The sequence below is a fragment of the Aptenodytes forsteri genome, unplaced genomic scaffold (assembly GCF_000699145.1).
Source record: "Aptenodytes forsteri isolate BGI_AS27 unplaced genomic scaffold, ASM69914v1 Scaffold46, whole genome shotgun sequence".
NCBI classification, from domain to species: domain Eukaryota; kingdom Metazoa; phylum Chordata; class Aves; order Sphenisciformes; family Spheniscidae; genus Aptenodytes; species Aptenodytes forsteri.
The window spans coordinates 4,637,529-4,657,519 of record NW_008794774.1 but is presented as its reverse complement, the minus strand read 5'-3'; the positions used below and the strand labels follow the sequence as shown (position 1 = coordinate 4,657,519).

Genomic DNA, 19,991 nt, shown 5'->3' with positions numbered 1-19,991 from the left:
GACTGAAATAAAAAAATGTCTTCCATGGGATCAGGGTTTCAGTGTCTTGCACGTAGCCTGCATTGGGACTGAAGTGGAAGGCAAAGTCTGGTGAGTGTGCAGGGTGAGTTTTTGTGCGAAATAAGCTGAGGGCTACCTTCAGAGTCTGAGTGGCTGTACAAAAATACGTATGTCACATTCTGGTTAGCAAAACCGCATCCCTCCTCTTTGTGTTGCCTATTGCCTATGAAGGCCAGGAGCCTCCGTGAATGGGATCAGGACTGGGCTGCACGTATTAGGGCCTACTATTAGTAAATTCCTTAGGTTTTCCTGACGCAGCAGAAAAGAGTACAGCCTTTGGCATTTCGGTTTTTAAGGTGTCACACGTCCTCATACCAGAGCAAATTGAAACTGCCCTGTTTGGTGTATGTTTGGAGGTGCAGTAGAAAAGAGGGTTCAGCATTTCTCTTCCATGCAGGTTTTAACAAGCCATTTGAGAGTGGAAGAGGGTGGCCTGAGCCCTGTCACAGAGGGACACATTCTCATCTCTGACATGGACACGAAACAGGAGCGTCTCCTCCTCCTCCTGCAGAGACAGCCTCAGCACGGAGTGGTGGAGCTGGATGGCATTCCCATGAATGAAGGTGACAGGCTTTCCTGTGGGGACCTGCGTACCCTGGCAGTCAGGTTAGAAGAGTGGATGTCTTTTCCTCTTGCAGTGGCTGAGTCTCTCAGCCGGAGTGAATGCCCTGCAGTGAAGTGGTGCGAGGTGCAGAGGCTACAGCTAGCCATACTCACCATAGCACGGCTCTGGCAGAGCTGCTCCAGGCCAAGATTGCTGGCTGAGAGTCGGGACTGCAATGGTCACTGTGGAAACTGAGCTGTTGTGTGGCCAGGAAGCGGGAGCTAGCGACCATGTTTGATGTAGATAGGTTTCTCTATAAAGCACTGCCCCGTGCAGATGAGGAGGTAAATTCTGTATTCAGCCATGCAGTTCCTGTGAAGAAGGCAATGTTGCCAGCTTTTTTCTTTTAAGGAAGTTGTGTGTTTATTAAACTTGGTTAGTTTACAAGAAAACTTGTATTAACACTGATTAACCTAGAGATGAAAATTTTGCTACTTTATTTGTGGCAAGAACAAGACTCGACTTTCTACATGCACGCAGAATTAGAGTTCCCTGACTCTGTTTCCATCTGTTAGTCAAAGAGGGCACCTACTGCAGCAAGGACATGTGTGGTTGGTAGACACCTCACAAGCAGCCAGAACATAGATGACAAGGCCTCAGCGAAACAATTTTCCCAGCTGATGTCTGGTTTATCTTGGGGGTTTTCTTCTTGTGGGAGACCCCACAAGCCCTCTGATGACACTCTGATCCGGAATCAGCAGTCTTAGATGGACACCCTTGCACAGGGATCGGCTTTTTATGTTGGAGGGGATCCACATTGTCTGGCATGACCAGAAAGCACAGCTTCTTTTTCTGTGTGAAATCTGTGTAGCTCTTTTTTTTTCCACAGGTATCGGCATGATGGCTCTGAGACTGTCACTGATGATGTCCTCTTTGCAGCCACAGATGGCATCCACTTTGTAGAGTTCATCCTGCAGGTCAAGGTCAGTGTGTTGCATATTTCTGAGAGCAATTGCCTGTGTAGAAGACTGCAAAGCTTGACTTCTGAAAGTCTTCGCATTCCCTTGGAAATCAGAAGATAATGGACTTGTTAGGCTTCCATTTCGACCCTAGTTTTCAGGTTTATGTGACAAATTTGAGAGGAGATTTGGCTTGTACTAGCTGAAAGGCATTTGTGCTTGCTCTAGCTTGGGTTCTTCTGTCTGGAATTATTCTCTCTGTACTTAAATATGGGGAGTGAATTTTCTTTCTCAAGCTATAATTATCTAGTTTGGTTTACTTTTGTCTTTGAATTTTAAGAGTGACTCTAATTCAGCTGGTTTCATTTTGTTGATAGAGACAGCTCGATGTACTCTGACGCTGACACCATACTGCTAGTTTGGGCTGGAAAGAAATGTATTAAAACAATGGGTTTCCACTGAAAGGAAAAATAAAAGATCTCAAATTATTTTTCTGATTAGGTGTTGCCTGTGAATGATGAGCCACCTGTTATGCGAACAGGCCTTGTTCCTGTGCTCCACTGCCTGGAGGGTGAAGAAGTGGTCCTCTCCTCGGAGTACATTTATGCCACAGATGCAGACAGTGATGACATGAAACTGATGTTTATGCTGGCTCGCCAGCCCTACCACGGGGTAGTGAGGAAAGCTGGTATTGCTGTGGATCGTTTCTCCCAAGCTGATGTCATCTCTGGTTTAGTCACATATAAGCACACTAGTAAGTGAGTTAAGGGCAGAATTAGACTGGAAGGTGGTCAGAGAGTTTTTGGCAGAAAATCTTAACCTGAATCCATATAATCTTTGCAGAAGCTCAGCAGGAACTGCTGAGAAACCATGTGTTGTGACTAGGGAAAAAAGTAAGCTGGCTTTGAAAGAGGGCTGATGATATACAACTACCAAATGTTTTAATGTGTTCTCCAAATCCCTGTTTGAACTGAAAATTATATTAGAACAAGTACATGAAAGCATCGTAATCCCGGAGGATCTCTTTCACTGTTGCTGATAAAATATCTTGGGCTTTTTTGGTAAAATTAGTATTAAATTAGGTACAAAATAGAGTCTCTTTATTTGTTTCATGACATTAAAAAACAACTTTGAACTTTTTCCATATTCTTGTTTAGACAAAATAATGTAACGCTGTAAATGAGGATGCTGAGTTTTAATAGAAAACTGCTAACAACCTGAGATACCTCTTGCTTGCCTCTCCAATGTAGATGGATATCCACTTTTGGACAGTTTATAGTCTTTCTGTACCACAAGATAAATAATGTTCAGATTGTCTTCAAGAGAACCACAGTGCTAAAAAGATGTTATTTTGTGGTTTTACTTTTAAAATCCAAATTTTTTTTAATTACTCACAGAAACCAAGGGCCAGTTAACCCCCTTTCCTACTTAATTTCGACCTTTCATTAGCATTAAAGGGGTTCTTTTTTCTACATCTCTGATGAAAGCTTTAGTCTTCTTTTTTCAAAGGCTCTGGTTTTCTGTGTAATTAGTCTGTAATTTTGTACTAGCATGGAGAATATATGTGATATTTTCAGGCTTGGCACTGTCTAAAATGAACAGCTGGTATTTCAGAAGAGAAGGAAGTACTTGATTATGGCCACCCATAACAAACTTTTCTTCAGTATCCTCAAGATATCAGGAACATTATTTCAATGAGAGTGTTTTGCAGAGAACACAATGAAGGGCAGAAGCTGACCTTCAAGGGTGCAGTGCCTGGGTTTTTCATTCCCAAATTTCTACACGTTAAATGTGCTGCCAGTAGGTATCACAAGAGAGAGTGGGAGTCACTGCCTTTCCTTTGCAGGCAGCTTATTAGTAATACCTTGCAGCAATGCAAGGCACAGGCCACCAGAAGTGCTGAGAACTGGAATACACTCAGCCACAGGTGCTTCTTGCAAGGGGTGGCAGTTCCCAGTCCTGTGCTGTATCAGCCCACATTTTGAATGTGATTACATATAGGTGTAATATACAGTATAGTAACAAAGCACAGCCCTTGTTATAGTCCATTTTGTAGGGATAAGAGGCATATATGAATACATGCATTTCTTGGCATGCAAAAATGTTTTCTTCTGGAAGAGCATGGGTATTACCACTTGTCATACAGAGAATACATATATAAAAGAAAGATCTTTTCCTACATTCTTTGAGAAGGAATGCAGAAAAAAACTTTTTCTGCACACAGGTACATTTTGCACATGCCTTAGTGCACAAAGAACAAAATCATGAGGACTATGAGCCATTTTATTACAATTACAATAGAATATTATAACATTGCAATAATAATATTATAACTATTAGTAATACTAACTTCGTTATATACTTTTCTACACCCTTTTATTCTAGAATAGAAGTAAGCTGGTTAAAATTAATTACAAACAACAAACCAAATCCCTAACCAAACAGCACCCCCACCAGCCAGAATGAAGAATTCTAGTAATTTTGCTGTTGTTTTCTTCTGACTTCGAATACTGCAGACTGTCCTTGCAGGAAACAAAATTATTCTTCATGAAGTTTTGGTAAAACATTTCTTCTGAACTGCAACATTTTTTCCAGGTGGGGAGATTGGCCTGACTCCTTCCATTGAGATCTTAACCTTCGTTGTCTCTGACGGTGAGGCTGGCCTAGATGTGAAAGACTGCTGTTATGATGGACCTCTTCCTCCTCCAGTTCCGCTTCACGATCCATTTCCAGTGTATGACCTTAACATCACTGTACTTCCAGTGGACAACCAGCCTCCATCAATTGCAACTGGTGAAAGCTTCCTCTCACTATAGCATTATAATGTGGGCTATGCAGTACTGTAATGGCTAAAGACTCAGGGCGTTTGTCTGTTTTTTTGTTTGTTTTTAGTATCAGAAAGAGTCAGCTGAGATCAGCATACAAAAGTTTTGGATCAGAATTTCCATCAATATTTTTTTCTTTTGCTAGTACAGTGTAACCACCAAATTCAGCTGCAGGTGCAAGTATGAATAACTGCTTGTGGCTCTTCAGCTGCATGTTTAAATCATGTGGTTAGAGATAAGAGTGCTCAGATCTGCTCCCCTGCAGCTATACATGTCCATTGCTGCACATGTAAGCTATGTCTGAGCAAAAGTGATCGATATCTTGTCCCTGAACTGAGCTTAGGTCCAGACAATTGTCAGGTTTATACAATGCAAAAACATAAATGTAAATATCTATCTACCTTTGCACGTAAAATATACAACAGAAATTTAGACTCCAGCTCTTCTATGAAGGGAGGGAATCTTTTATTACCTATATTTAATTCTGCTAGTGAATAAAGACAAATCTAGGCTATATATGTAATGGATCAAATTAATAGACGTGAAGCCACATTTTCACTAGTACTCTTCAGGATCAGAAATACTCAGTTACAATGGAAATAGTGTTAGTAATGTACATTTAGTCCAACAACAGCCCAATGTGTGAAATTTCCATTGACTTCCTGGGCTTTGGATGAGGTCTGTAGTATACATGTTAAAGGTATGCTTTCTGTATGCTTATCTTTTTCAATATCATTTTTTTGTAAGCATCACATACATGTTCTGTACCTCAGAGAATATTTAAGCGTATGCATGAGTAGTTTTGTAATTTGCAGGCTCTCACCCAAGTAACATTCTGGAAATGAAGCATTGTCCCAGCACGTAAATTAAGCAGTGATGCATGAAAAATTGTTCATTGTGAGCAATTCGTAACAGCTCTCGTGTAGTTAATGCTCTGACAAACAGAGATAACAACGAACAGCTCTCGTGTAGTTAATGCTCTGACAGAGATAACAACTGATTTTCAGCAGCACATAAACCATACGTAATAACTTACCAGTAAAAAAATTTCACGATCCCATTCCTCTCTACTTACATGATGGCAAAAGTAGAGTTGATGGTGTAAGCAGAGAAAAAAACCCTAAACCAAAAGCCCTCAGTAACTCAGTATTTGTTGTCTTTTTGCCCTTAGTTATTATTTCCATTCTTGTTACCAAAAACAACAGTAAAATGAGATAAATAAGCAATAATGCTTGTCATATTGTTTGTGTGCAGGTGCAAGGTTTGTGGTGGAGGAGGGCTCCTCAGCAGCCCTTACTACCAACCACTTGTTTGCCACTGACCCTGACACCACTGCAGATGACTTAGAGTTTGTCTTGGTTTCTCCTCCCCAGTTTGGTTACATTGAAAATATACTGCCTTCTCCTGGGTTTGAGAAGAGCAACATTGGTATCAGTATAGGTAAGTCTTAACGAGGTATGGTAATCAAGCAGATGAAATACAGAGGGCTTGTGAAGGGCTGTGAGGTGGGCTCTGGTTAAGTAGCTGCAGGTGTGTGCATTAATACGGGCTTATTGAGGAAGGCAGGTGCTGGCAAATGAAGAGCAGTGGGACTGTGTGGGAGGAGTTCAAAGGGAGACGGCAGCTCTGCAAATGTGAAGAATTGGCACTTGAAGTAAACAAGCCAATCCTTGTTTTATGCATTCCAGCTGCAATCTATTAGAATTGGTGATATGAGACATTAATCTGCTCTCTCTGCCTCCCCCTTCACTCTCCCATGCAAGGCTCCCGCACTTCCCTTCACCTCTACTTCTCTCAATTAAATGCTGTAGCAGAGAATTTGAAAAACCTGGGTCCCATGTTAGTTTCCAACGCAAAGTTACAAAAGCGATGGAGGTGGTGGTTGACTTGGATCTCTTCCCTTGTCCACCTTTAAACATTGTAAGGCAGTTTCATCCTCAGCAGAACAGATTATGGCACGATCTGTAATGCTACCAGCTTTTACCGGTGTCTCCAGTCGGACGCCCAGAAGCACTGAGCCTTTTGGTCCCATTTTCCTGGTCTGTCAGTCAAATAACAATCAATGTAATTACTTAGATCCCAGATCTTTTCCTACCTGTTATTTGGGTCTTTTTATTTGGGCTCGGTTCTGCAGACTGAACTGAGAAGTATGAAGTTACACAGTCCCACAAGAAGCAGAAGGATGCATTTTTGTTTCAGGGGAAGGGCATGTGTCCTGTGGTAACATGTGCAGTGTAACTCTTTCAGCCAAAAAATGACTGAGAACTTATAAAATCCAAGTTATTTGTTCTTTGAAGAAAGACATAGTTTCAGATTTTTTTATGATACGTGAGACCAGAAGGCAGGACGAGATTGTGCTAACTCATAATTTCTTTAAAATCTCTAGCTTCATTTCAGCTGAAGCACCTGAAAGCCCTGAACATAAATTATGTACAAGCCAGGCACATGCGAATGGAGCCAACAGCAGACCACTTTGTACTTTATGTCACTGATGGGCTGCATCGTTCGGCAGAGACTCCATTTTTCGTGCTGATCAACCCAACCAATGATGAAGTCCCAGAATTCATAGCAAGGAATATTACCGTAAGGAAAGAATCAAAATACCTGTCATGGAATTATTTTATACCAGAAAACACTTTTTAATATAAATAGGAACATTGCTCTGACAGCTGTTCCTCTGCATCTTTCCCTTACTTTGTGTCGTTCAGCCTAGTTCACATAACAGCCCAGTTAAATCCCACGTAAACAATCTTTAACAATCTTGTTCAAAACCTTTAAACAAATAAGTCATTGAGAAAGCAGAAGGATCTTTATGCTTCTTCTGGTTTCTCAAGAGCTTTTATAATTTTTTTGAAGAGGTTTTTTTTTATGTTCCTGGCATAGCCTCTCCCCTCTGAAGACTGCTTTTAACATAAATAATAATTCTGTGACTACCATGCTAGGGCAGTGTAAGCTTATCTTACTGTAAAGTAGAAAGTGCATGTATGTGTATAAATTTATATGCATCCATATTTTTATACATATTTATCTATTTAAAGGCTTTCTCCTCTGTGCATTCCCTAGCACTTAATACGAAGTTTGCTTACTTAACTATTAAGTTTCTATTAATTGGGGCAGATGCGAACTCCTTATCTCACCTTCTCTTTTCATCATTAACCATTTACTACTCTATGTCTCTTAAACTGGTTGAAATCAGTAGCTGGTTCAAAAGCTACTGGGAAAGGGGTGGAAGAAACAAAGAGATAGGCTTATACACAAAAATACCCTACTTAGGAAACTATGCTAAAATTCTGTAATTTCTTTTTATGTAAAAGAATTGGACATTTTTTTCTTTCATGTTCAGGTTCAAGAGGGGGAGATGAAAGAGCTGGATCTCTCTGTTATCAATGCGGTTGATCTGGATGTACCTCAAGATCATTTGGTATTTGGGGTTGTGCAGAGGCCCTGGTATGGGTTCCTTATTAATGGAGTTCATGGTAATGATATTCTACACTATAAACAGTTAATTAACCACAACCACCACAGCCATGGGTTGCTTGTTCATGACTTTTCCATGGAGCTACTGAAGAATGGTAGGTGCAGCATTCTTCTGACATTGGTCTTTCATTCCTTTAATGAGGCAAGGTGGCACAGTAAGAACCTTCACCACTTATTTATTCACCTGCCTTATGTGTATTTCCAAGACAATGTTTAGGAATAGAAGTTAACATATTTAATGATAATGTTGTCTATTGATTTTAGGAACTGTCAATAGAATCACTCTGAGAGGCCTACCTGTCAGAAAGGGTAGTAATTTGACTAGGGAGGCCATCTGCCCTGAAAAAATAGAGGGAATATTGTAATATAACAGCAAACAGATTTCAAAATGTTTGATAGCACCTAGAACAGAGACAAAGACACTGATTTAAAAACATGTTAACTGATCATAGGGTTAAATATTGCTCTAAATGATCGCAGAATCATAGAATCATAGAATCATAGAACAGTTTGGGTTGGAAGGGAACTTTAAGGATCATCTAGTCTAACTCCCCTGCCATGGGCAGGGATATCTTTCCCTACATCAGGTTGCTCAAAGCCCCATCCAACCTGACGTTGTACACTTCCAGGGATGGGGCATCCACAACTTCTCTGGGCAACCTGTTCCAGTGTCTCACCACCCTTACTGTAAAATATTTTTTCCTTATGTCCAATCTAAACCTACCCTCTTTCAGTTTAAAACCCTTGCCCCTTGTCCTGTCACTACAGGCATTGGTAAAAAGTCTCTCTCCACCTTTCCTATAAGCCTCCTTTATATATTGAAAGGCCGCAACACATATCTTCATCATACCTTCATATACCTAATGATAAAGGTATGAACTGGGGCTCTATAGCTTAGCATGATCAGTTAACCTGCTTTGAATCAGCAAAGCTCTTTCAAGTACATGTAATCAAAAAGTGTATTTAACACTGCCAAGAATACGATGGATTCTTCCAGACTGTGGCCATTTAGTGAAATATGGGATCTATCAAAATAAAGAGGGATATGAATTCAATCCTGCAGTTCAGCCCTCAAAACCCACAGAAAGATTTTTCTTCTCTCTGCCTGTCTAATATGAACCTTCAGAAATATCATGTCCCCACCCCAAATTCCTCAGCCTTCCCAAGTCCTACTTTTGACTCTTTTCCAATTGCTTGGCTTTTCTCTTTTCCTGTCCACAACGGTGACCAAGCCACCTCCAGCCCAGATCTTCTGATTGTCCATGGTCATAGCCACAAGGCCAGCTGTCCTTCCCAAGCCTTGTTTAAAGCTGCCTGAGGATTATTTAAGGCACGGAAAAGTGTTGCCTGATAGTGTCACCCTTTCTATGGTCCCTGTTAAAATGAATTGGAATGAGGAGAGGAGAAGAAATGTGCCTTTTTCAGACTGACAGAGACCCTTTTGTGAAGGGAGTCACTCCGTACTCAGGTCAGGCTGGTGTCTTTGAGTCAATAGTATGTTGTTAGATTAATGAACAGCAGTGGCTCACCAAGCTCATGTTCTGGTAGATGAAACAAGCTTGCTGTGACCAGGGCATACGGGGAGGGGAGGTGGAAGAAGGGTGACGGAAGCAGAGTAAAATGATGTGAGAGATTTTGCAGAAGTCAGATTTATTTGTTCTTTCCATTTCTCTCTCTCCACCACCACCCCCTTTTTTTTTCTTCCCCCTGCCCCCTGCATAGGAATGAAGCTGTTGTACATGCATGACAATTCGGAAAACCTCACTGACAGCTTTAAAATCCAGCTATCAGATGGGAAACATAAAGTCCTCAGAACCATTTCAGTAAAGGTCATTCCAGTTAATGACGAGAAACCAGTGCTGAGCAAGTAAGCCACATGTTCCTGTCTCTGACAGAGGGATGAGTTCAGACAAAATGATCCAAAAGTGATCAAAACAGCAAATCAATGACTGATGGGGCGAGGATGCCACAGCTAGTCACAGATTAATGTCAATACAGATGTTTCCATGTGGGTCTCTATCAGCCTGTTTAACAACAATATTTTTAATGAAAGAAGGGCATGCTTTAATGTTGCTCAATATTAAAAGAATAGAGAAAAGTGCAGAGGCCCTGGTATGGGTTCCTTATTAATGGAGTTCATGGTAATGATATTCTACACTATAAACAGTTAATTAACCACAACCACCACAGCCATGGGTTGCTTGTTCATGACTTTTCCATGGAGCTACTGAAGAATGGTAGGTGCAGCATTCTTCTGACATTGGTCTTTCATTCCTTTAATGAGGCAAGGTGGCACAGTAAGAACCTTCACCACTTATTTATTCACCTGCCTTATGTGTATTTCCAAGACAATGTTTAGGAATAGAAGTTAACATATTTAATGATAATGTTGTCTATTGATTTTAGGAACTGTCAATAGAATCACTCTGAGAGGCCTACCTGTCAGAAAGGGTAGTAATTTGACTAGGGAGGCCATCTGCCCTGAAAAAATAGAGGGAATATTGTAATATAACAGCAAACAGATTTCAAAATGTTTGATAGCACCTAGAACAGAGACAAAGACACTGATTTAAAAACATGTTAACTGATCATAGGGTTAAATATTGCTCTAAATGATCGCAGAATCATAGAATCATAGAATCATAGAACAGTTTGGGTTGGAAGGGAACTTTAAGGATCATCTAGTCTAACTCCCCTGCCATGGGCAGGGATATCTTTCCCTACATCAGGTTGCTCAAAGCCCCATCCAACCTGACGTTGTACACTTCCAGGGATGGGGCATCCGCAGCTTCTCTGGGCAACCTGTTCCAGTGTCTCACCACCCTTACTGTAAAATATTTTTTCCTTATGTCCAATCTAAACCTACCCTCTTTCAGTTTAAAACCCTTGCCCCTTGTCCTGTCACTACAGGCATTGGTAAAAAGTCTCTCTCCACCTTTCCTATAAGCCTCCTTTATATATTGAAAGGCCGCAACACATATCTTCATCATACCTTCATATACCTAATGATAAAGGTATGAACTGGGGCTCTATAGCTTAGCATGATCAGTTAACCTGCTTTGAATCAGCAAAGCTCTTTCAAGTACATGTAATCAAAAAGTGTATTTAACACTGCCAAGAATACGATGGATTCTTCCAGACTGTGGCCATTTAGTGAAATATGGGATCTATCAAAATAAAGAGGGATATGAATTCAATCCTGCAGTTCAGCCCTCAAAACCCACAGAAAGATTTTTCTTCTCTCTGCCTGTCTAATATGAACCTTCAGAAATATCATGTCCCCACCCCAAATTCCTCAGCCTTCCCAAGTCCTATTTTTGACTCTTTTCCAATTGCTTGGCTTTTCTCTTTTCCTGTCCACAACGGTGACCAAGCCACCTCCAGCCCAGATCTTCTGATTGTCCATGGTCATAGCCACAAGGCCAGCTGTCCTTCCCAAGCCTTGTTTAAAGCTGCCTGAGGATTATTTAAGGCACGGAAAAGTGTTGCCTGATAGTGTCACCCTTTCTATGGTCCCTGTTAAAATGAATTGGAATGAGGAGAGGAGAAGAAATGTGCCTTTTTCAGACTGACAGAGACCCTTTTGTGAAGGGAGTCACTCCGTACTCAGGTCAGGCTGGTGTCTTTGAGTCAATAGTATGTTGTTAGATTAATGAACAGCAGTGGCTCACCAAGCTCATGTTCTGGTAGATGAAACAAGCTTGCTGTGACCAGGGCATACGGGGAGGGGAGGTGGAAGAAGGGTGACGGAAGCAGAGTAAAATGATGTGAGAGATTTTGCAGAAGTCAGATTTATTTGTTCTTTCCATTTCTCTCTCTCCACCACCACCCCCTTTTTTTTTCTTCCCCCTGCCCCCTGCATAGGAATGAAGCTGTTGTACATGCATGACAATTCGGAAAACCTCACTGACAGCTTTAAAATCCAGCTATCAGATGGGAAACATAAAGTCCTCAGAACCATTTCAGTAAAGGTCATTCCAGTTAATGACGAGAAACCAGTGCTGAGCAAGTAAGCCACATGTTCCTGTCTCTGACAGAGGGATGAGTTCAGACAAAATGATCCAAAAGTGATCAAAACAGCAAATCAATGACTGATGGGGCGAGGATGCCACAGCTAGTCACAGATTAATGTCAATACAGATGTTTCCATGTGGGTCTCTATCAGCCTGTTTAACAACAATATTTTTAATGAAAGAGGGGCATGCTTTAAGGTTGCTCAATATTAAAAGAATAGAGAAAAAAACGGGGGGGGGGGGGGGGGGGGAAACAACCACACGACATGCTTGTTTTGTCTTTCACAACTTACTTCAAGATGTTTGCAGAGAGCCCTGATCTTTGCACACCTCTGCTGGCCACTGACCACCATGGTATTGACTGCAGTTACTTTGCTTTCCCCTTCCCTGGGGCAACCGCCTGTCTAAAACACCTCTGTGAAAGAAGCTCTGGATTTTGGCATGAGGGAATCCACAAAGTTGATGCCTCCTTGCCTCATGGGGGAAAGTCTTTCAGCTTAATGATTCTTCTCTTTTCTATTATAAAACTCCACTGCTCCACCATAATTCAACTTCTGAAAAGGTACATACTAACTTCCCCTACAGTTTAAAACTAGGAGTCATAAATGAATTAGATGTGTTCAGAAATTGCCTGGCAGACCATTTGCAGATAGGCAGCTGGCTGCAAGAGAGCTGAACCTCCCGGACATTTTAACAAGGAGCTTGTCCCTTGGGATCCCCATTTTTTAGCCGACAACCTGCCACAGAGCATCAGGGCCTCCCTCCTCCTGGCTGCTTTCCAGCCCCAGCCAGGCAGATGGGGACCTGGGGACCTGAAAGTTTTGGGGCTATAGCTCCAAACCTCTAAAGTTTGCATTTCGGAAATGACCCACAGCCTGCTAAGCAGGCTGCCACTAAAGTGGGAATTTCTGATCCCTCAGGATATTTGGCCTACCTTCAGATCAGACCTACATTTCCCATTGCAGAGAATTTTGAATGTGTTGTTTACCATGTAGAGCTTCCTGCATTAACAAATACTAGTTTTCTAGTTGAAAGGCAAACCTCTAAAGTTTGCATTTCGGAAATGACCCACAGCCTGCTAAGCAGGCTGCCACTAAAGTGGGAATTTCTGATCCCTCAGGATATTTGGCCTACCTTCAGATCAGACCTACATTTCCCATTGCAGAGAATTTTGAATGTGTTGTTTACCATGTAGAGCTTCCTGCATTAACAAATACTAGTTTTCTGGTTGAAAGATTATCAAGGACCACATAATGCTAACAAGAGAGAAAGTCCATTTCTAGTTAGAATAAAGGGTATAGTTTACGTATTCATATCATGTACTGATAATTACTGATAATTGCCTATTTGTTCCTCACATGGTGAAGATTGATATGTCATTTTCCACCCTTTCTCTCTGAAGGAAGGTGATGGAGTGCAAGAAGTCAAGTGTGTTTAGCTTTGCCCAGCTGAATCCAAAAACTGTTGCTGCCTTGTCTGGTGATGTTAGATCTCACCATTTGCCGTTCCTGTGGTGAACAGTAGCACATAGTGAGCCATCTACTTGCAAAATAACTGTTTCATTGTAAGAAGTTACTGCTTCTTGCCTGTTACTCTTCCACTGAGATGCAGTGTGCTGCCAGCAGTTAAGCAGTAGTGATTTAAGCAAACATGTTCAGTTTGGCATTGAAGTGGTTTAGCTGCCACATTCAGTCACCATGTCTTTGCTGTGGAGTAGGAGCTCCCTTATGCCGCTGCAGTGTTTTACAGATGAACATTTGACAATACATGTAAGCTTTTTCTCACCTTTTGATCTGGGGGCACCTTTCCACCCCATGGAGTTTCAGCTCTCTGTCAGCTATGGTCAACAGACTGAAAAATCTGGGATGGGATGTTTTTGGCTGGCAAACAGTGGCTCTTAGTCACAGTGATTGCCAAAAACTCAATCTGTCACCTCTTGGATTGCATCCTGTAGCGAGGAGTGCCTTTGGGGAATGTAAGGCCCTCAGACACTCCCCTTGAAAGCTTCTTCTCAAGATGAGACATATGGGTGCTAGAAGGACTTAACCAACTAACTGCTATGCAGAAAAATGAGTTGGGATTAGACAGCATTCAGGGTGTAGCTAAACGTGTTTATCTTCACTTATTTTTTCATTTGAATTTTCTCTTCCTGGCTCATACAGACTTTGGGTCAGACACCTGGTCTTTCTGTTTGCATAGTCCCAGCACATTTATTGCTGGTATGAGCAAATCATTAAGGTTGCTTGATCTGTCATTAATATGACTTAATATACTTTGTCATATGACTCCATTTTCTTTGCTTCTCATTTTGCCAAACATGAAATTTCTGTGCCTCATATCCATATCAGTTTGAATATGAAACTCCAGGAAAAAAAATCTCCACTCTTTCTGAGAGTAATAAATGTATTTTCCAAAATCACTAAATAATTGTGACAACTTCTTTGGAAATCTCAGTTGTCACTCTGCTTTGGAGCAGGCACTTGCAGCTTGGCAAAGGAAAGGGCTGTTATATGAAGAATATGTCTTTAGCAATTCTTGTAAAAATCTATCTGTATTTGGCCTTTGAAATAGCATGGCTTGCACATGCTCAGTTGCATCCAGCCAGAGCTTAGCTGCCCAAATGCCTAAGGAGTCTGTCCTTTTCCAACCTGCTCCAAGGCCCCTGGGCAGATTAGCTTGAGCAGGTCCCACCCCTGGGGTGACTGAATAGGCTGAATCCCCTTCAACCTCCTTGCAACTTTTGTATAGTCTAATAATACTGTTCGGGCGCTACATTGCAAAAATGTAAGACAGTTAACAGAAAAATGATAAAGCAGGGTGTGCAGAGGCAAACTGGAGGATGGTTACTAGCTGAGAACGGAAACAGAGGAGACACGATCCGAGAATCATCCTGGAGCAAGACTCTGCATGAATTTCAAACTATGTGGGATTTTTTTCCCCAGAGCTGCTTCAAATTTTATTTGTGGCTAGTGATGGCCATTTCAGCCAAGGAACAGGTGGCCTTAACCTACTTTTCTGAATCAAGAACCCAGGAAAATTCTGCAATGGGGATCATAGAGAAGCAGCCAGTTATGTCTTCTTAGTGTCTCTTAAAGATTAAGGTGAGCAGTAACAGACTAGTCATTTGAAAGACAGTCTTTTCTCTAATGAATAATCAGTTCATTAGAGCCAGTATTGCTATGGTCTGTAGTGGCAGTAACATATAATACAGCCTATTTGTTTACATTGTCCTCTCTATGGTCTTTAGTGGCAGTAACATATAATACAGCCTATTTGTTTACATTGTCCTCTTCTTATAAATTGTATGAAGGTAAGCGGAATAGGGCCCAGGGGAAGAAGACAGACGTGGTAAATCCCAGGTTTTTGTAGGTATCTATCTTTGTTGTTTTTCACCATTGTAAGGAGAAGCTGGTCTACCCTGTTTGCTTTTTTTCTGTTTTGAACTGAAATAGGCACCCTCCTTCCATTCTTTCTGCAGTTGTCATTTCTGTCAACATCTGGGTAGGCCATATTCCTGGCAGAGAAATTACGTGTTGGAAAGGTTACTTTTCTTTTATTGCATCAACACATGACTTTTAATTTTTGCAGGAAGGATGATATAGAGGTGAACATGGGTGAAACTCGAATCATTTCTAGTGCTGTTCTGTCAGCGAAAGATAAAGATACCCCCAGGGAAAGAATTTACTACTTCTTTGAAAGACTTCCAGAAAATGGCCAGCTGCAGCTCAAGGTTAGTCTTTGTACTTCAACAAAAAGCAGGCATGCAAAGAACTCTCTCTTTTTAGGGTAGAATGAAGTTCATCTTCCTTTTCTCCCAAATGTCTGTCATGTTTTGAAGTAGACGGCTGTGGCCAGTTTGATTGTTGAAAGAGTTGAACCAAACAACGATGCTGTCCCAGAGGCTCTGACACTAAAGGCCAGGTCCTCAACAGGAGGAGAGGGAGGGTGAAAAGCATGGCAGATTATCTGAGGTGACAAGGAAGAGAGATGCTGGGAGAAGCAGCCCACGGAGGGGGAAAACCAAGCATCAAAGCTCGGGAGGGGGAAGTCCTTGATCAAAAAAAAGTGACAAGAAAGTCATTACTTTAGTTACTTCAGGGTTCAGAAAGAATGGACAGAGATCTGCATGAAAGAGTGAGTAATAAATCATGAGTTAGAAGAAAAAGATGAGGGGAAGGAAGGGAAAAAAAGGAGGAGATGGAAAGGACATAGCAAGAGGAAAGGCAGAAAATAAGATTAGAAATGGAAGGAAAGATGACCATCTATTGACCAAAGATAAGCCACAGGAACAAACAGAAAAAATGTCTCTTTTTAATTGCATGCATATATAATAGAAAGAAATCAGTTTCTAAGACCTGTGAGCGTGGAAAGTATTTTGATGCCGGATCCCTGCAAGAATCTGTGGATCACATGAGACTTGTGAATTAAAGGGGTCCCACACACTGGGGCTAGAGACAGCTACTGGCTGGAGTCTGACAGTTTGAACATATAGGGTACCTGCGTGTATTTGAGGTCTCTGTCCTTGATAACCTTTGCTCCAAAGCTAGTGACACAGTTACTGCAGGCTAAATGTCAAATACACAGATCAGTCCAATATAAGGTACTATGCTATCTTCAGAAAAGCAGGAAATATTATTGGGCAATTCACATTTTTCCATCAGAGGACCTCTGGGGCTTTAAATTTCTGTGTTTCCCTGAAGTTCCCCATAGGTTCATTTCTGATATCCTTTTAGATATGGTTTCGGATAGAACCAGAGCAGCTTTGTGAAATTAAGAAATAGAAAACATAAGCTGAGTCAGGAACAACTTCATTTTCATCTTGTTGGTGTCTCATTGAGAAGTGTGCAGAAATTTATTTCCTGGAGTAGAAGTGGCTAAACTCCACTTACTCCATTTTATTCATGATCACTGTATCTTCTCCAGCCTTATAGCTGCTTGGGAACAACTCCAGCTATTTACTGCCCTTCAAAACATACTGTGAGGAAAGAGTATGATATAAGTCTATATCTTAGAAGGGAAGCCAGGTAGCTGCCACTAACAGTCTGCATAACTGCAAAGAAACACAATTAACTGGGGAGGATGCAAGGGAGACTGTCTGTTTAATGAAGGATGTTTGTTCTTTCTAGGTAGGGCAAGGCTGGATGACTCTCCAAACTGGAATGAAATGCACTCAGGAAGAACTGGATATGAACCTTGTGAGATATGTCCATACAGGAGCTATAGGGTCCAAGAACCAAGACAGCTTCACATTTTACCTGTGGGATGGGTACAACAGATCCCCAGCTGTGGACTTCTACATAAATATCAAGGACATGGAAAAAGGTAAAGATCTGCCAGACTTGACATTTTACAGTGCCTGCTTCTGAAACAAAGGTGATCTGAGAACATGTCCTGATCCTTCCCTGAATGCTATATGGGCCCTTGGCAAGTCTCCCTGCAGATCCTGAAAGTCCGTCTGCTTGGATTTCACTGCTGGCCAGAGCCCTGATGTTCCTGCTGGTGAAGAAGTGGTCCTGGGATTCAAAAAGGCTCTGCCTAAGGCAATGTGTTGCACCTTGCCTCCCAGGACTCCCAGCTACTTTTCAAATAGAGTTGAAAATATCCTTCTGAAACTAGCTTTGTGTCTGAGTAAATCAAAGCACAGACAAATGGCAAGAATATAATAAGGCAGGCAAAACACTGTTCAAGAACAGCTCTGCCTCCCGGGTTTACGCTCTAGTCTTACAGTCTCGCTTCCTTTATTGCATCCCTATTAGAAACCTAAATTAGACCAAGTTAACCTGACGCTGCTAAGATTGGAACAAGGGTTCAGAGAGGTTGTGCTGTCTCCATCCTCGGCAGCTTTCAAGCCCTGATGGGATAAAGCCCTGAGCAACCTGGTTATGGCTGATCTCATGGCTGACCCTGCTTTGGGTAGAAGGTTGGACTAAAGACATCCTGAAGTCCCTTCCAGCCTGAATTTCCCTATAATCCTACAGTCCTATGATTTTTCTCCTGCTTTTTCACTGACTTGCATGTGGTTAAATAATGCATAAGAGATCAACTTGCAATTCAATATGAATATTTTAGTGTTGTTTTGTCTATCCTGCAGGAGACATTGCTGTTTTCATAAAACCTCTTAGAGTGCCAAAAGGGGATCGGGGCTACATTACAACCAATGTCCTCCTTGCACTGGATGGTACTGACAAGCCAGAGGAGCTCCTCTATGTGATAACCTCCCCACCCCAGTATGGACAAATAGAGTATATTGGCTATCCTGGCATCCCCATTACGAGCTTCAGTCAAATGGATATAGCAAGACAGATAGTCTGCTATGTTCACAACACAAAGGCAGTTGCTCCTGAAGATACATTCAGGTAAGGAAGAACACCTCCTCCCCCCTCCAAACTTTTCCCCTTGGACTTCTTGGGTATTCAAAAAAAACCACAACACAAACCAAACAAAAAACCCAAACCAAATTATTAAAAAGAGATGGAAGCTCTGTGGAAATTCTCAGCAAAGATATTTCTACTATAATACATGTAGTTGTGGCTGCTTTGGTAATAGATTTTCTAATTGATGCTGAAACTGTAGCCAGAGACACATTCACTCAATGATACTAGCCTCAATATTATTATAGCACCCAATCATACACAGCTGTTAAGGTTTAAGTGGGGGAAAAGGACTAAGAATGTACATTGTGGAATTTTCCTTTGGTTTCTTGCTACAGCTGGATGTAGTAAAACTGGTCCATCCAGGTATTAAAGAACTGCTTTCTTGTCTATTCTTACTTATCATATTCATTTGGTTCCAGGCTTTTTGAATCCATAAGTAGCTCTTGAACATACTGAAAACCAGTCTACTTATCTATTCTGACACCAAAATAGCTCAGAAATTCATGTAGACAATTGGATTTTTGGGGTAAACGTGGTTACCTATAGGCCCATTTCAGCAGCCTAGTGATATTTAAGTTTACTTTCACCTGGTTCTGAACATTCCTCTTAGATCAGCTTAGACTAGGTGCACTCCTAAAGTGAATATTTCCTTATTTTGTTCTTAAATGAACCTCCCTTGGTTATAGAGTGGAATGATGTAATGAGTTACCATCAGGTAAAGACAAAGTAGATGTATTATTGCTCAAAGTCTCAGGTACAGTTTTGTAAAAGAAAGCAAATTCAGGAAAAAAAAAAGCTCAGAAATAAGGAAAAGGTTTCTAAAGGAAGAGCACTAACTTCTTGCTAGCATTGGCAATTGCCTCTGAAAACAGCTTGTGACAGAAAATGGACTTTCTGTAAAATTCCAATTTTACACACACACAAAAAAGCTTATTGTTTTTTCATTGGTGTCTAAGAAAACAGAAGAGTTTAGCTCCTAAGAGTTGCAATTCAGAAAAGACCCCTTTTTACACTCTCTTATGAATAGATTCCTGATCTGAATGACATTTTCCATGGTGCATGATGAAGATTCAAGGACATGTTGCATCATCCAGTTTGAGAGCTTTTTTACAGGGAAGTCAAGCAAGTGGGGCATGGAGACATCAAATAAACCTCCCTATGACACCGGGGCAGCTCAGGTGACATTATCTAGAGTTAAGCCAAAAGTAATTTTGGGACTTTCCTCAGTTGAAACATTTTAAACTATCCCTTCCACTAAATTCAATGTGGTGGAAATTCTAGTTAGATTTGTCTGATGCACTTGTAGTCATAACAGAAAAAGTGAACAAATATTCTCTGGCTTTATGTTTCTCAGTTGTGAAACACTATGACCAAAACTAGAATTAGCTTAGACAAGTAAGGTTGCAGTCATACCAACGCTAGGTTGGGCAGTGTAGGAGTGGCTTGCATCAATATGACTTCTATACCACTCTAATGAAAGCAGACCAAACAATTCTAGGGAAACAGTGCATGTGGATAAACCCAATGTCTTCTGTTTAGGCCAATGGCTAAGAAACAAACTAGAAAGTCAGCCTTATAAAAGTAAGGTTATGATGCTTTAATAAATATTGATATTCAATAACTATTTTAATCACAATAATTGGTGTTCCTTGATGTTATAATTTGGAAAAGAATTTGGGTTTGTGTAGACATATAAATATTGTGGCAGAATATTATTATTATTTAAACAAGGAATGGTT

At 41.1% G+C, this 19,991-nt stretch overlaps 1 protein-coding gene across 1 annotated transcript in view; it reads left to right on the top strand.

Annotated features, from left to right (window-relative positions):
* FREM1 (FRAS1 related extracellular matrix 1) overlaps positions 1 to 19,991 on the top strand; it is a 63,340-nt gene that overhangs the window by 18,012 nt on the left and 25,337 nt on the right. The window contains exons 13-23 of the mRNA XM_009274281.2: positions 458 to 666; positions 1,494 to 1,587; positions 2,065 to 2,317; positions 4,159 to 4,356; positions 5,643 to 5,828; positions 6,775 to 6,971; positions 7,732 to 7,960; positions 9,588 to 9,732; positions 15,467 to 15,608; positions 17,005 to 17,200; positions 17,970 to 18,234. Coding sequence (XP_009272556.2) covers positions 458 to 666; positions 1,494 to 1,587; positions 2,065 to 2,317; positions 4,159 to 4,356; positions 5,643 to 5,828; positions 6,775 to 6,971; positions 7,732 to 7,960; positions 9,588 to 9,732; positions 15,467 to 15,608; positions 17,005 to 17,200; positions 17,970 to 18,234 — 2,114 coding nt within the window. The remainder of the gene's footprint in view (positions 1 to 457; positions 667 to 1,493; positions 1,588 to 2,064; positions 2,318 to 4,158; positions 4,357 to 5,642; positions 5,829 to 6,774; positions 6,972 to 7,731; positions 7,961 to 9,587; positions 9,733 to 15,466; positions 15,609 to 17,004; positions 17,201 to 17,969; positions 18,235 to 19,991) is intronic.